The sequence below is a fragment of the Manduca sexta genome, chromosome 21 (assembly GCF_014839805.1).
Source record: "Manduca sexta isolate Smith_Timp_Sample1 chromosome 21, JHU_Msex_v1.0, whole genome shotgun sequence".
In the NCBI taxonomy this organism is placed as follows: Eukaryota; Metazoa; Arthropoda; class Insecta; order Lepidoptera; family Sphingidae; genus Manduca; species Manduca sexta.
In genome coordinates, this window is record NC_051135.1 from 13,284,434 (window position 1) to 13,302,558 (window position 18,125).

At 34.8% G+C, this 18,125-nt stretch overlaps 1 protein-coding gene across 7 annotated transcripts; it reads right to left on the reverse strand.

Moving 5' to 3' along the window:
* Window positions 1-455: 455 nt before the first annotated feature.
* LOC115447040 (lipid storage droplets surface-binding protein 1) lies at window positions 456-15,559 on the reverse strand. Of its 7 annotated transcripts, none has more exons than XM_030173986.2 (9): window positions 15,456-15,559; window positions 10,649-10,764; window positions 10,082-10,267; window positions 8,675-8,834; window positions 3,442-3,635; window positions 2,938-3,119; window positions 2,350-2,416; window positions 1,508-1,606; window positions 456-1,038 (listed from the first exon to the last, which is right to left on the reverse strand). In XM_030173986.2, coding segments are annotated over exons 1-9 (1,113 nt in total). In that variant the 5' UTR covers window positions 15,457-15,559; the 3' UTR covers window positions 456-930. The 7 variants fall into 7 exon arrangements, with proteins under 7 accessions (XP_030029846.1, XP_030029833.1, XP_030029839.1 ...); XM_030173973.2 differs by having other exon boundaries at window positions 8,675-8,855; window positions 15,456-15,558; XM_030173979.2 differs by lacking the exon at window positions 15,456-15,559 and adding an exon at window positions 15,280-15,301 and having other exon boundaries at window positions 8,675-8,855.
* Window positions 15,560-18,125: the final 2,566 nt, after the last annotated feature.

Sequence of the window (18,125 nt, forward strand, 5' to 3'; positions counted from 1 at the left end):
GAGGAAAACTACTCATTCATATACATAGCATCAAGGTATACCTAACACATCCACAAAATATAAAAATAATATTATTCAGTCGATTAATGATTTTAATATTAGGCTTCGAGGAACAAAATAATAAAATTTAAAGGTACGGACAAAACGTACCGAGTTCTAGATCTACTTGAACCTAGCGATAATATTTGCTTTGAATTAAATCATTAATTAATGTTTTTTAAGTGGATACTTAAAATAGCTTTAATGATGGTACTTACTTACTTGCTTATTAAGAAACTGAAAAGTATTAGGCAGCCTTAAGTAGGTAATTCCTCTCCCACGAATACAGCCCACGACACCACAAAATATAGAATAATAGGTAAGTTACGATCCGACCATAACGGTTGGATTTGATTTGAAAGAGCAAGAATTACAACTAGATAAATGTGTGTTATTCCAAAAGAAAAACGCAGTAATTCAACCTAAAATCGTTTATTTGCTTATAAATACAATATGAGTACATTATTGTTCTTTCGCGCTATTAAGCACAGGCTCTACATACGTACATTTATTTAAAAATATTTCTAAAATAATAATTCAATTATAAACGTGTTATTCAAAAACATATATTTTTGAGATTCATGAGTAAAGTGGTCATATTAATTATAATTGTCTTAAGTAAGTCATATTTTTAAGTGAAGATAGAGCAATTTTGATAAAAAAAATCTAGCACTCAAATTGAAAAAATTGCACAAAAACACAAAATTTCGCATTTAAGTATATTAGTATGAAAACTTGAATTTTAGCTAATTTAATCTTAATATCACTGGATAATGTGTTTACCTATATCAACCTAATATGGCTTCCTTAGTGGTGAAAATGGAAGTTAGTTGTTCATGTTCATACAATGGCCTTAACCTAAGTTCTCTTATAATAAATATATTATTATGATCAGTTCAGCCCGTTGATAGCCGCTAATGCGTCTCGTGTACCAAAAGCCGATCTCGGAGCAATCTTTTCACGCTCTTCGTTTCCCGCCAAGAAGATAGCCAGGTGTTCCTGCAGACAAAATATTGTAAAATATATAAATTTGAAAAGATTGTGAAAATACACCTATTTTACTTATTTTAGAAGAAGAGAACCTGTTCCTCGTTTTTCTGGGTCGCAGCTGTTTTACATCTCTTACTAAAAGGATATAACATTATTTTCACCAAAAATCTCTTGTCCTATACCTACATTTATATTCGCTGAGGATCCAATCTCAGGAACATTTAAAATCTCTATAAATTGTGATATTTTCTCAATAACGTCTAAGTATAGATATTTATCCTTTTTCCGTAGAAGGCTAGTAACTACAAGTAGAGTAGAATGATCAGCCCTGTCCTTAATCATCTAAAGTAGATTCGAAGATTTTCAAGTGTTGATCTTTTATAGACTATTAACTATGAAGGAGCATAAGTAGGTAAGCTTCTGAAAATATTAAATACTATCTTACTTTGACTCATTTAGCGTTAAATGAAATACTTACAAGGTAGACTTTAGATGTCGACTGCAGCTGCTCAAGTAGGGTCTGCAGCTTGCTACGCCAGCCCTTGACCTCAGATAGAGCTGTTTCCACTGGCACCGACTGTAAAATCAGAACATGTACTGTCTAGTGTCTACTGTTTTTGTTATTAGGTGCCAGCAAATAGATTAAAATAATCCCTCGAAGCTCAATTTTGGCCACGACGGCCATTCTTAATCGATATCAGACAGGTACGCAGGAGATATAGTGCACTAGTGTGTGCGCATACACAGGTGTACTCTCATAGTCCAGTGAGACGGCAATCCCACATGAGCGGTGAGGGTTCAGGCACAGGACCCACGGTTATACGTGCTTTCTGAGGCACGGGGTTTCAAAACCACCGTCAACTACCTGATTTCGAGCTATGATTGAGTAATTTTTAAGATGAAATAACTTAGTCAGTGTTTTTTTAGCCCGACCTGGATTTCGAGAATAAGATCTTAGTGCGGTAGTCGTAAACGTACCGCTTACGCAATACAACTACGCCAAAGATACTGTCAAAATTTAACATAGTCCTAAGAATCCTTTAAATTCCCACAATAAGAATTCTCGTGAATGCGATTCCAACCTTTGATGGAAAAAAATGGAAGGTGATTCCACCTTCCCTTTCAGAGAACTCCCTCTCTCTCTAAATCAAGCAATCCTTATCAAGAATTACATACAATATTTTTGTTTTCTCACTTCGATTTTAAAGAAATGTCGGCTTCATTTTTAACTTAGGTCAGACCTGTTATAGCTTTCAACTTGCTATACCAAATGAAAGTGGCTCTACCATCTGAAAACCAATATAAATATTAAAATTTTACCTTCATCACTGCATCAGCAGTTGCTGACAGCTGTTTCGTGATTATCGACATGGCTTGACGGACGTTCCTAAAATATATTAGTTATTATAAGTATTTAATAGAATGATAAGATAATGATTTTATTGTTGCTTCCAAGTTCCATTCAATTGCAATTTTATTGGCCGTTTGATTAAATTTTAATATATTTATTGCTTCGATTTGTTTACTACTGCGTTTACTTATATAAAAATTATTGCATTATCTAGGTATTCATAGCATTCTTAACAGTGGCCTTGTTTTAGAACAATAAAGGGATGATTAATTCAAAAACGCGATAACACACAAAAAGTATTTTTTGCAATATACGCAAACATGACATTGCGAACTTAGGACCGGAAATGAGGACTTTTGCCTGACAATCTACAAATTAGATTTGTCGGCAGTTAGACCAGGCTAGAGTAAACTTCATTTAGATCTTGGACAGTCCAGATTCCCACACCATCACACCAAACAAAAACTCGCTGTGGCTCTCTTTAGCGCATTAGGCACATCTATAGAAACCTTAAGCGAGGAGCGCTTTCATATTGATCGCAACTGCTATTCCCCTACCTGGGTAGATCAGTATGTGTATAGTTGACGAGATGGACCACTTTTCTGGCGGTCTCTCGCGACAGCAGCACCACCAGCTCCTCGAGCGTGGCTGGCCGCGCCTGGTTCTCTGGCTCCGGCTGGCTAAGCGTCGCGTACAGCTCCTTGGCCTTCTTCCATGCGAGGACAGGGTCCGTTGCGACCTTACGACAAAATTGTGCTGATTGTTAGAGATTGGGAGGTTTCTTGCTGAATTAGCGTAAGGACTAGACTATTGTCATATTCTGATACATAAGGTAAATTAAATCTATACAAATCCAAATATCTGAAAATCATTGAACCAACGACAGCATCGTAAATTTCTAGTACAAAGAACATTCTACAAGTGCTGTTAAATCCTTGTTTGGCAATAGCAAGCATTACATCGTCAGTTACTAAACCGACAAAGGACTTTCAAATAAATAATGCACTGAAGCATCAGCTTATACTTTTAGTAACTTAAATATATAGTTCAAAGAAACTCACCAGTTCCGCAACGTAGACGAGCACGTGTATCTGCTCCTTGAGTGCCTTGGCCTCAGCGAGCGCCTGTCTAGTGAGCCTGCGCTGCAGCTTCCTGCGCAGGCGCGCACCATGTTGAACCGCCTGTGCTGCGCGGGCGCGCCCCGAGTCGCCATCCGCTCCATCCACAGCATCCGCATTCGTCACTATGATCACCACTATGTAAGACCGGAAATCTCAATACAAAACTTTAACACTATTTTCATGCGTTAATGTAGAGGGAAACAAATTTATCCTGTTTTTTTTTAAATCAGAATTCAGAATTGGATTGAGCAAATTATTACCGTCAATCACATTTATTCTAGGTATGTAATGCTACCTAGCTATGTAATGCTCCGAAAAGGTCCACACTGTGTCCAATGGAATCATCTCTCGTTAATCGATAAGTATTTATTCGGACGTCACTTCACACGCCATCAAGTGTGGTGGTCGAAAAAATTATCTCCAAAATACTCTAGAAATAATATAGATGGAATTTTGAGATGGGTCTAGAACGGCATGTATACCAGCTCCGTATTATAGTGTTCCTATGTCAGGAATGGACCTCTTCTGTACCTGAGTTTGGATATACTATGATGGAATACCGTGGACAAAGGCCAATGGACAAAACTAAACTAGAAGAATGTATTTAAATTCTGGAAAATTGATATTATAGAAGAAGTGACAATGTGAGTATTACAAGTACCTGCAGTGTGTGTTTTGGGAATGATTGATATCAGAATGTCCATCAGCAGTATTATAATGCTCTTTTGATTTTATTTTTCATTATTGTTTCTTAATATTAATGTAAGTATTGTTAGAATAAAACAATGTATTTAAAACCATTTTTTATTTTCCGCTTTCCACGTTACAATGTTAACATCCAATAAGTGTCTTCAATGGTAATATAATTGTAAACGTATTATAGTTTTCACAGTGAACACTGCATTTTTCCTCAGAAATATTTATATATTCTTTTGAGACATAGTAATTTTAATCATGCAATCATGCAAATAATGAACACAAAACAGATTATACTTATTGTGAAAACTAAAGACTTGTCAGTAGAAGATAAATTTATTTTATTGTTATACTAGCTTTTGCTCGCGGCTTCGCCCGCGTGAAGGAGTTTTCCGGGATAAAAGTCCCACTATATATTTTCCCGAAGATAAGGGGGATTATGGGATAAAAAGTATCCTATGTCCGTCTCCTGGTTCTAAGTTACCTCTCCACTAATTTTCAGCCAAATCGGTTCATCCGTTCTTGAGTTATAAATAGTGTAACTTTCTTTTATATATATAGATTTATACGTCACCAACGTAACTTAGTATATTATTTAAATTTAATAATACTGACACAATAATTATTTGGTTTCAAAGGGTTCTTATTATTCATATAGGTATTTATTACAATAAACTCAGGTATATCACGTAAACAAAACATGAATATAGAGAAATCTTCTCAAAAATAATAAATATCCCAAAGATACCTAAAACTAGAATAACAATTTCAAAATGAGGGTTACAACCTATAAAGCACCCAACCACAATTGGAAAATATTTTCCAACAATCCGTGTGATTCCCCGAAATGTATGCAAGCAGTCGATTATCTACTTATTGTTGCAAACAAGATAACCCAAAATTTCAATCATTTGCCAAAATTATTCATTTCCATGCTACCAATACAAAATCGTTTTTACAAACGCCTTTATATTTGCCTAGAAACCGTAATGGGCTAAGTAGATGCATTTCGGTAAAATATTTAACTACACATCCAGTTCATTAAATTTTAGTGTCATTGCATATAAAGAGCTCGACCCACACCGCGACCGTATTTTTGAGGATACCACGTGTTCTGTATATGTTGCTCCTCTGCTTCCAAAATAACATTGAGAACTTTCCGTTTCGTCTGTACTTGGAGGTATGGAGGCAGTTTCTTCAAACTCTTTGCCATTGATATGAAGAAGTTATCAATGTCATCATGTTTTGGCCCCCAGAATTCTTCCGAATTTCTGCTGGTACCGTTTCTTCGCCAATTACTATTGGACCTTTTACCTGAAAAAACAATTATTTAATAAATTATTTTTGAATTTTCCTGTAAACCAAGGCAAACGAATTTCCTCTCGTTTGGTATATAAAATGATATGGAATATTTAAAGCGTAATATTGTGCAACAATTAGTACTGCATATGTGATGACTAATATTTAAGGTATATGAAAATTGTGTTGCGATGTGAAGCCAATGGCTACTAAAGTTCAACTAGGTAAGATCGTTGTGGAAAGACCGAGGGCTAAAGGTCTTAAGATCATTGATATTTTAGCCTATGCGAATCTTCTTGAAGTATACATATACGACTTAGTTCAGTTGCACTATTTATACCACGATAGAGACTGTGATAGAAATCATAGTGTCCGATGACATTTTTACTACCCAAAGAGAATTATAATATATTTGGAAACCACTACACGCATTAAAAACGAAACTACTATCGTTTTTTTGTTACATCGCCTTATCAGACATTCAAACCTTTTTGAAAATAATTATGCGTCCTCAATAGCATGTAAAATATAAAAGCTTCACTCTTATTGGAACTAAAGAGTGCAATATACTATACAGAAATAAAATAAGATGGTTTAAAACAATGGATGTTTATAAATAGCAAATAAAACGTTTTTAATTGATAAACAGCTTGGATGATAAGATGATTATGCAGAAAGCAAATAAATAGCTTGAATATGTGTTTATATGTAAAATCATGAAGTGTAAAGCAATGAATGAGCGATAAAGAATGTTTAATGCCTAAAGATTTTTTAAATATGAATGAATCCCACTGATAATGCAGGAGCAATTCTCTGGCTAAATACATGAGCATCATTTGAATGTACCCAATAATAAATAATACTTACCACCTTAAAACCAAGTTTTTGTAATCCCTTTCCAAACCGGTAATATATAGATTTGTAAATACAATAGTCCACTGATATTCTACTTCAGTAAATACAATATTATGATAATTGGCACCTGTAATGAACTAACAATACCTACAATTCAGAAGTACTTAAGATCTACAATTATACTAAGATATCTTATACGAAATTCTTAATTTCATAGATAAGTAATCCTACTAGTAGATAGAGCCTTCGGGTGTCCTGAAGAGAAATTAAAATATTATGACATAATATTTTAATTTCTCTTCATGAACACCCACATAGGACATAGGGCCGTTTAAAAAAATTATAGCTATGTCGTTTGTAATAAGTTTTTCATATTTTTCCTATTCTATTATTAAATGCAAGATATGAAAGTGGGAAAAATATTTCTGATACCTTTCATATATTATTTTCCATAAGAAAATAGTTGAAATACGGCGCAGATTTACATTTATCATTCTGATTGTTATCTCGTAGAAATACTATCAAGAGTGTAATTAACGAATGATATTGTGAGATATTTTATCATGTAACCTAATCAATGTAAAATAAAAACCCAAAAATTTTCGACGTTTTCATTATTTCCTGGATATATTAAGGACAAAATCTATTGTAGAAAATGTGTAGAGTTCTAAGTCTCTTACATGCTGTGTATCTTAGGACTTTAAAGTCGAAATAGATAATATATTGAAATAAAACTATTTTACGGATTTTATCACGGTTTTATATTGTATTTTGTTCTGACGTTTCGATAATTTTGCAGCCTACGTATATCGAACTATCAACAGAAAAAAAAAATCTTTGTATTAAGAATTGTAAAATGTAGGTAGATGTTGTAACTGACTTTTCGGATGACCGACACCTCAGTCCGCTCCGTGACCACGAAGGCTGCAAAGTCTTCGAAACGTCCAAAGAATATTATAATATAAAAAACCGCGATTAAATCCACAAAATAGTTTTATTTTTATATAATCTCTAGTATTCGCGTAAACATAAAAATTGATAATATGTTGCAAAAAAATGAATTACAAAAGTTTAATCGAAATTTTCATAGACAGATACTCAGCACCTCGTAAATAATTATCTATTACTACGATTATGTCATTACACAAATAATTTCAAATCGAATGAGACCTATTTAAGGTATCTAATATAAACAATAACAGAAATTATCCAATTTACCTATAAATTAATTATTTATGATGTCGTAAATCAAGTGTTAAATTGCTAGTAACTCCGGTTAATTGGAAGTAATGACTCAGTATCCAAATATAGAAATGGTGCGTCCGACTGACATCTTGTTGATCAGACTGTTATATCATAATATTGGCACACGAATGGTTCCAGAGTCCAACGATAAGGTTCTAATTTGTCGCCCCAGACGGACAGATAACCGCTGTCACTTATTATATATACCTACATGAATTGTTTACCAAAATATGTGTCCTGTACAGTCCTGGATTTGTAAATAGGCCGTAAAGGCCGCGGCCTATGGGCGGCAGCTTCTTAGGGGCGGCAGATTTCAGAGGACGCTCAATCGATTTATTTAATCATTCGTATTATTTAACTTTAGTGCCTTCCATAATACAAATGAAAAAATATTAAGTATTTTAAAAATCTACATGCATACATAAACCTACGTAATGGGGCGGCGGAAGTAAATTGGCCTACACTCATAAAAAATATAAATCTGACACTTCCTGTAGATAGATTTCTGCTTCGAAAGAGTTTCCTTTTATACATAAATAGATTTAATAAAATCTTCCTAAGCATAATCTTTATAAACAGCATTACAATTGTTGTTGTGAAGTATATGCAGAAATACGTATTGAAAATTTGGGACTTTAAATAAAATATAAAATCGGTGAAGAAAAACATTGTGATGAAACCTAGGCACATAAGAATTATTCTCCATAAAAATTTTGATGGTATGTGAAGTTTGCCAATCCACATTACGGCAGTTGGTAAACCAAGGCTTAAACTTTCTCAATAGTAGAGGAGACCCGTGCTAAACACTGGGACAGAATGTAATACAGGGCTGGTATTCTTATTATAATATTTCTTTGTATATTTTTCCGTTTTTATGTACAAATCAACAATAAAAGTTGCTGGTTTAAAACTTTAAATCATCTGTACCTACACTTTAAGTATAACAAAAGTATTTATTTACCTTTGTCTAAAAAAAATAACCCAAAAATCTTCAAAAATTGCGTTACGTAATACTTAAACGGCCCCTTATCCAGCTACTGTTATTGTTCCTTCTTTTAAAATTGATTTAACGACTTACCGTCAGCCGCGTCCTGGTTGTCTGGAGGTAGATACTTGTCGACGTACTTGTCGGCGGTGGTGAGCGCGCGGTCCAGCGCCGTGGCGGTCGCAGCCGTGACCCTGGAGTCCAGGACCGCCTCGCCCAGTTGCTTCACAGAGTCTGCGCGCCGCAGAACGTACTGACGGGTTTCCGAATACATCTGTTAGATCACGAATTATGAAATGGTAATGTCATTTTAATAAACCTGTCTATAACAAGAGCGTCTCCAGGGGGCCGGGAGGGGCAGCTCCCCTAGAGATTCTAAAAAAGTTGTCAAATGTAAAGCAACCAAAATCCGTCTTTGACTTGACTTGACTTTCTTGATCGATCATTCCCGTTCGTTGAAACTCAATTGAATTCACCATTTTCATTTCTAATATTCCGTAGGCTGTTCTCATTCGCCATATCAACTTTGTTGAGCGAAAATATTGTTTTTCCGTTATACCATAGTTGTACGAGACTTATAAATATGTAAACAATGTGCTATTGCATAAGATCGGAGAATGAAAAACACGCATCTCTCGTATGGCATTCATTTCAAAACAAACATGTTGCACGCAGTACAAGACGGTCTTACTAAAATAGTTATGACCTTGCACAACTGATAAGAAATTTATTATACTTCATAAAACTCTCTGATAGACAATGCATAATATACAATGTGCTCCAGAAACTTGAAATTGCAGTAGGGTTCCTTGTACGGCTTAGATGAGGAAACAAACAATATTTTTGAGCATACGACAGGCTCTAAAAGCATGACATTTTGCAGTCTTGTTCCTTGTATGAAACTTGTATGGACGTTTATGAGCAAAAAGAAAACGATTTTTTGTTTCTTTTTTTCTTAACAACGGTTTAACTGCATTAGTTATAAGGTTATAATATTATGATGAATAATGACATAATTTGTTTTTATCCTTAAGCAGTAAAAGCCTATGCTACTGTAGGGTTTTACTGCGTAAAATGTACAGACCTGTGATACATTATAGGAGATACTTAAAAAACATAAGAGTAAAGTCACTTGGATAACCAAGTGACCATTAATTGCTCTGAATCGATCCTATTTCTACATTTCAATCTGGCTTTATCGAACAAAATTACGGACTCTCCACGCAGTTTTAAGCTGGTGCTCTGGTAAAATTCGATAAACACACGCAAACAATAATTCGTACATACATTCACGTGTTTTCCCCCAAAGGGATAGGCAGAAGCGCAGCACCCACTTTTCACCATACTTTGTCATGATGTAAGGGCGTACTTACAGAACACAAGTATATAAACCGATTTTTATGAGTGTTTATCGGTTTTACCTAAGACCAGAATTAAACTGGGCGAAATACCTCTCTGCAACTGGATCTTTCTTTTCTAAGTTCATAGATAGGTACTTACAGCTTGTGGTGGCATGTATATAGACGGCACTCGTTTCTCCACTACGTCCAATGACTTGCAGAGGAACCTGTCTAGCTGGTTGATGGGCGTCTCCAGCATCTGCACCGCGGGCATCGCCAGTTGCAAACCCGTTGCCAGGGATTTCTCCCCGAAGGAGAGGTACCAGCGGAACAATGGGTTTGACTCCTGTTTGAAATGAACAATTGTAAATTAATATTAATTGCCTAGTATGCAGTTATATGTGATATTAAAATGAATTTCTAGATGTTTTTGTTTTAAAATTTTAGCAACTCAGCAGATTCTGCACAAGTTTCTGCTCTATATAATAGATTAAAATTATGCTCTTTCACAGTAGGTAAAACTCGATTATTAAAAAGTAAGATCTAAGAAATGCTAAATTCAAAACTTATAACGCTTTAAAAAGGCTTTGATATATTTGAAAGTTTTGATTTGTTTTAAAAATAACATTTTGGACTAAATAACAATAATTTTATCTGAAACATACATGATACATGATAAGTTCTAGTTGTTCCTTATTCTAACCATAATGCGATAGGTGGAAGTTACCTTAATTTTGAAGTACAATTTCTCTGTGACGCCAATGCCGGACTCTACAATCGGGATGGCGGCCACCCGGGACACCACCTCCAGCCTCGGCATGTTCGGTTTTTGGCTTCGAGTCACTGCAAAAGAAGGAGCATTTAGGTACAATATCTGTTGTCAGTTTAGCTACGAATGAGCTGGATCAACGTAGTGGTAAATTTGCAGAAATCTAACAACAAATAATTCAGAAGCCAGAAATAACATAAATACTCCACCAAAGAGTATTATACTACTGCGGAAAAATCCACCTTAAATAAAACAAAGGCTTACAGTTCAACTATCGCAATTCTTTTGTTTTTGTGGGTATTCCCATAGCCGAAGTAAATTAACGTACTGGCTGGTAGAATTAAATTTTTTTGAAACTTCTAATAAAAAAATATTGGTTTTAACTTCTAAGTTTGAATTAGATTTTGATGCTAATGTGTAGTAAAATTGAGAACGCCTAAATAATTAATGATTTTGTTTGTCTTTGTTATTTCAGATGAGGGATCGAAATAGAATATTTATACGATCAATTAATCATAATTCAGTGTGAGGTGTGACGAAACACTAGTCAATTATAATAATATTTATGAGTCTTTCAAATTACGCGTGTATTTGTATTTGAAAATATAAGAAAGATATTTGTAATCAACGGTGCTATATCAACGTAACAAAGTACGTAAGTATCAAAACAATAATAACAAATTAGAATTAATAACAAATTCTCTATCAAAAAAGCTCAGTGACTAACTTACAAGCCAATATGGCTGTTTAAGTATACATTGTAAAAATGTGATAAAATACTGGATACCTACGACTGACATAAAACGTCATTTCAAAAATAAAAACATGACTATTGCATTGGTAATTTATACTAATTAAGTACATATAAGCAGGTATGAGGTATAGAGAGGTAGAATTTGAATGTAAACAGTACCTTTTCTAGAAAACTAGTAGTAACAACTATTTTAGTCTTCAGAATTTGAAAATTTAATTTATTTGTTTTATCTTTAGACACTGATTATAAAATATTTGATAAATTTTCTATTTAAGATTAAGTAAGTACAGTAGAATCATACATCATCAGACATAACTATGATTTTATCATTTTTTATAGACATCTGTCTATAAAAAAATATAAAATCATAGTTATCATTAGAGCATCTGCTCTAAGACGTTACGATTATGTTAAAAATATTATAAAATTATAAATGTCTGTTGTTTTGAACTGCAAACATTACTGATTTTTAACTGATGGACATTCAGTTATAATTTTGAATGCCTAGGAATTGATGATTGATTTCCGTACTAAAACGCGTAATTAACAGATTAAATAAATGAATACAACTTTTAATTACCGTAATATTAATACTTATGCCCTTTATAGTACGTCTTTCTAAACTTAGATACGAATATTGCTGCAGACTCAGGTATAAATTAATGTTACCTCTATGTTTTTGACTCTTTTCCACTGCGTGTAAATATGCCTCTGCTTTTTTAGCTATAGATCCTTTTATCTTCTTATTAACCCCCACGGTACACGTTCCATTAAAACATTTTTTATACACGTCACCATTTCCCGCCATTTTTGTGACCGTTATTTGCGCGCGATATTCAAATGCCATTTAAAATTACGTTTGAAATATAAAAGTGTTCGCGGCGTTTTTTCGCGTCTACAACTGAGTGCGGCAGAGTTTGTTCTTCGAATTATGTTTATTGTAATGCAAAGGTTATCTCGGTTAAAAATAATGTAATCTGTTGTGTATGCTCATCGAAATAAATAGACATTATACAGTCTCACCGATAGTTCAACGGTGTGACCTTGATAGGTGATAAGGAGTGAGGCAGTGTGTCGCCCCGATTAGTGAAACTAAGTAGAGTTGACTTTAAACAGGATAGCTTTTAAATTAACAAATGAAAGGAATCATGAATGTGATACCGACCTCACAAATCTAGTTTTAGTATTATGAACATTGCCAATCGTGCTAAGAAGAGCACGTTTTCTTTATTTAATTTAAAATGAGCCGGTATATTTATGCCTGTCTATGAAGTGACTTTAGCAAGAAAGTGGCATCATGCTTAAGTTGATCAATGATCATGTAGAAGTAAATCGCCAAGCTGATCACGATCTCTGTCACCCGGAACCCGCGCTATCAGCTCCTCAACTTTGGACCTTTATCTCTGCTGCGCTTGTGTAATGACTCACGATATTAAGTCAAGTAAAAATTTAATTAATTTGGGTGAAATCATGTTACGAAACGTATTGCGGGCCGTATAAAAGAGGTTGAATAACACTGATCTAGAATATGTAGAAAATTAGCTATGGTTTTAAAACCCATAGTAATTAAAGTTTTATGTACGTTTCTGAGTTGCATTATTTGCAACTCTAATAGCCCTTCAGACAAATAGGGTTATGTACTTATGCTACAGAATTACTAATTTTCATAGTATTCATTAAGTGTAATATTTAAATAGATGCCATAGACTAACTTAATATCGTAATAATGAATCAGTAAATATAAGGTTTGATATTTTATTATTATCTTTTATTCGATCTTAAGTTAAAATTAATCTACATAAAAAACAGAAAAAGGAAAACTAGTATCACAAATTATTTAGATGAGAAAATTGTTTCTGAAAACTGATATTGATCTGACACTGGTTTAGAATCTAACTTGATTAAACTTATTACGCATCTCTATCATTTTCTTTATTAAAAAAAAAACGTTTTCTTTATTCTAATAAATATACACACGTGCCTTTTATCCCTGAAGAGGTAGGCTCAGGCATAAATGGTGCATTTATTTTCCGCCGTGTGTATTCCGTCCTATGATGTAATAGAGGAGAAGCCTATCGTTATATTAGGCACAAATTCCGGACTCTGGGCTGATACTGAGTAGAAAAACCTAATATCATTTGATTAAATGTACTTTTAATTTTACTTTAGAGTGTATAGCAGAAAAGTTAGACTATCTCTGAACCGGTGTTAGGATATTTGTATCCGCCCGGATAGCGACCATAAACAAGAAGATTTGCTTCGAAAAACGAACATCGAAACGTCGGTCTGAAACGCAGAAACGACGAACTTGGGATTTAACTTTACAACCAAATCACTTCGGATCCGTCACCGTTCTGTAGCTTACCTTAGTGGTAGGATCAATTTCCCGTATATATTTTTTCGAAAAAAGCAGTGGAATTTTATCCCCGCATATGGTTTTTAAAAGGGATGGCGGAACTTATAAGTTCTTACAAATTTTATGTCTGAAATATTGCGATGAACCGATCGCATCCGTCATCGGATCCGTAACACTTCGTAGTAACAAAACGTGCGATCCGTCATCCAAAACTACGGATTTCGTTTTTCGAAGTAGACCCCCAGATGTAAAATTCGCCATAGTAGCCTACGTAAGTGTGTCGCGTTCAGGGATCAACTTACATCTATTCGGTCTCAAACAGATTGGCATAATTGTATCGATTGGGGACAGGTAGTCATCTCTCGTTCAACGTTCTATGCAGTTCCTACTCCACCACCAGGAGCAGTGGGGCCTATAAAAAAAAATACTCTCATGTCTATCCGCCAAACCAAAGTTCTGATAAGCCGAGTTCAACAGAGGCGTGCATTACATCAGGCCGGGCGGTGAAGCTTGGCAAAGTATTTGCGACTACTAAATTGTACTTATCCCGTCCCGAAAATAATTAGAAATATAAACAAGAGTTGGCACTAAATAAGTTAGAGATAATTTAGAGAATAATGTTAAGAGGTTATCTTATTGTATGTGGGATTTACTAGTCAAGTAAATCTACAATTTATGTATACAATCGACAGAATAATTATCTAACATTTCAACTACGCACATTTCCGAATTGAAATTGAAAGCACATTTCACATAAATAAAAAGTGTTTTATTTGCCCTTCGTTTAATTTGAACGGTTACGATTTGTAGGGCATAGTTACCGCTCATTACTACAATATATTATTATTCTACCTTTGGTCGTGGCTTCGCCCGCATGAAAAACTTTTTCGGGATAAAAGCCCCGCTACATATTTTCCCGAGATAGAAAGTAGCTTATAACCTTCCCAAGGCCTCAAACTATATCCATACCAAATTTTATAAACATCTATTCATCAAATTTTGAAAAAATTGATCATATACAGACAGACAGAAAAGGGGACTTCGTTTTATACATAGATGAAGAGGACATCACAGTGATATATAGAGCTTTGTTAAAGTAGATTCTGGGTGGTATTTCTGTCCTAACGTGGTAGAGCCTATCGCCACAACAACGACAACAAGCGAGCAATTCTAACCCTGGACAAATTTATCTTATAAGTACGAGTTTGCGACGATGTTTAGGTTTGGATGTTTGTTAGAAGTTTGCGCTGTAACCGCTGAACCAATTTGGATGAAATTTGGTACTTAGGTAGAGAAAGTCCTAGGTTAACATGTAGTTTAGCAACGAACATAGATGGACTTTTATTTCGGTAAAATCCACTAATGTAGTAAAAGTCGTGAACAAAACCTACTACAGTAACCCAAAAACACAAATCTTTCGCCAAATATAACGACTATTCGATATTTAGGGAAGAAAAAATCAAATGTAAAATTACCCATTTTTCAACTATACAACTCTGTTGTACTTATTTGCCGTGATCAGTTATTTATATACAAATACACTGTTTTAGAATCTACTAAAGTTTTCTTTACTGGTATATCTACTACTAGAACTCTACCACTTTAATTTATCACAATGAAAACAAAACGAACTAAAATATAATAAATAAACTCACTTGTAGATAATGTTGTTGTGAGAGCTCGGAGCTGTGTACTGAGATGGAACACGTCTCGGACACGAACGAGCTTCGATTGTACGATACTCGCTGGCGATCGATAAGGACATTAAATACCCGTCACATCACTAATTATCTCTTAATTAGTGGTGGCATCGACTCTGGATTGGTGGATTTATGAAACGGGTTCGATTTTTGAACTTGTAGTCGTTAATAATAAGGTAATTAGCTAATTGAGGTTTAGAAGTTTGGATTGGTAGTTTGGCATGAAATGGGTTAAATCCGTGAAGTAGTAGTGTGTAAACTTAATTATTAGTGCATTTTTGCGGAAACGAACAATGACCGAACAAACAACGTTATAATAGATCATGTAATAAATTTAAATAAATATATGAGCTCATGAAAGTCGCAGGAGGTCGCTGGATACGGGCTGCTTCCAAAAAGTTGATCTGGAAATCATTGGGGGAGGCCCATGTTCAGCAGTCGACATTCTGCGGCTGATGATTATGATGATGATATATATATAATTAAAAAATCTAACCGAGTTATAAGCTCTAGGGTACATAATAGTAGGTATTATAAGAATCATTATTAATATTAATAATTCACGATATAACAGAATTATAAAGGATTAATTTTAAAAGTTCGAAAATTCACGGAAGTTTAGATATTATGGTAATCTACGCGAGATAGTCATCTCGGGTCATTTTGGAGGTTTTCAAATTCTCGAAGTCGTAAATAACTTAATCAAAAATGCTACGTAAGTAGGTTATTAAAGTTTTATTGACATAAGTGGTACTTTTTATAAAATATAAGAATATATTTTTCTTAGTAAGTAATTACTAAAAGATGTTATATGGCATTTATAATATAATAATAATATCAGCCCTGTATTATATACTTGCCCACTGCTGAGCACGGGCCTCCTCTACTACTGAGAGGGATTAGGCCTTAGTCCACCACGCTGGCCTAGTGCGGATTGGTAGACTTCACACACCCTCGAAATTCCTACAGAGGAACTTCTCAGATGTGCAGGTTTCCTCACGATGTTTTCCTTCACCGTTAAAGCGAACGATAAATTCACAAATTCATATGGCATTTAATTATCCCTAATTAAATATAAAAATAAATAACCAAAGTAAAATTTTAGAGAGACAAATTAAACCAAATTAACTAATATAAGTATTGATTATTATTTCGGTATTAAACACGTAAGTTACATATTGCCTAACAAAGATGTAGATAATAGATAGATGGTTTTTCCATCCAAAACTAAAATATATCTAATACGCAATTTCTAATCTAATTCAGGAATCGATCAATTTCCCGCTCGAATAAAATCTTAAAATATAATCAATATTTTATTATTTATGTCCGCTATGCTCCTGTGTGTGCAATAGTTACGATCCGCAACGAACCGTATATAGAGAAGTGTTTCTAGATAACTATATACATCAATATTTTATTGACGCCATAAATTCAAAGAGTAGGTATGTGACATAGCGTGGAGCATGCATGGTATGACCCTTGCCTTGTTGACGCGACAGTCACGTCAGAAAACAAAACAATGCAACATATACTGGCTATTAGGGGGAATTTTGCATTTATAAAATAGTAGTTATTGCACGCGACTTCGCCCAAATGAAACGTCTTTCCCTCCATAGAAAAACGAGTGTGCTTTAGACCCGACCACTGAGGTAAAACTTCTTTAGCTCCATAAGTTAAAGGATACATTGCACTTGTAACTCTCTCTTGCCCCTACAGTAATGTACAAAACGTAACTCCCTCTCGTCCTATCTTCACTAACTTATATCTCCCTCTCAACTTCTGTTCGCCTCGTCCAATCACACTTTTTGTAACGCTCTCGGTACGTATTCATCAGCTTACTAATAATATCAACTCTGAACTATATACTGTCCCACCGCTGGATACAGACGTCCTCTACTACTGAGGGATTGTAGTCAACCACGCTGACCTAGTACAGGTTGCCGCACTTCACATACCCTCAAAATTTTGAGAACTTCTCAGGTATGCAGGTATCCTTCTGATGTTTTTCCTTCGCCGTTAAAGCAAGCGATAATTCACAATGAATACACATAATTTTAGAAAAGTCATAGGTGCATAGGTTTTGTACCTACGGATGTTCGTCTCGGCAGTCCGTACCACACTCAAATAGGCTATCGCCGTTTATCTACTTGCTCTTCATTGAGAATAGCAATGGAATAATCTAATATATTCGAGAATATTAACAAAACAGTTTAGAATAATTCCGAATGGAATAAATCATAATATCTGTCGCACATCAAAACAAATTGATAACCAACGCGTGTTTACAATCGCGTGAAACTTATCTCGTGAGGGCAATGCGCAAATCGTCTAATGAATGCCATCGGGTCAGCAAAAATACAATTATAGTGTCAGTGGGATGACACTATCGTCCTTCGAATTGAGGGCTGTTTGGGTGGTCCTAACTTTGGCTCCACGGTTAGGTACGGCTTCAGTGGATATTATCGAGTTTAGCTCTAAAGCATTCCTTTCAGCTATACATTTCGACAAGTGTTTTCGGTTGATTATACATGCACACACTCACGCCTTTGTATACTCGAAGGGGTAAGCAGAGGCACAACTAATGCGTCCCATGCTCAGGGGGCGTGCTTCTCGCAATATTGG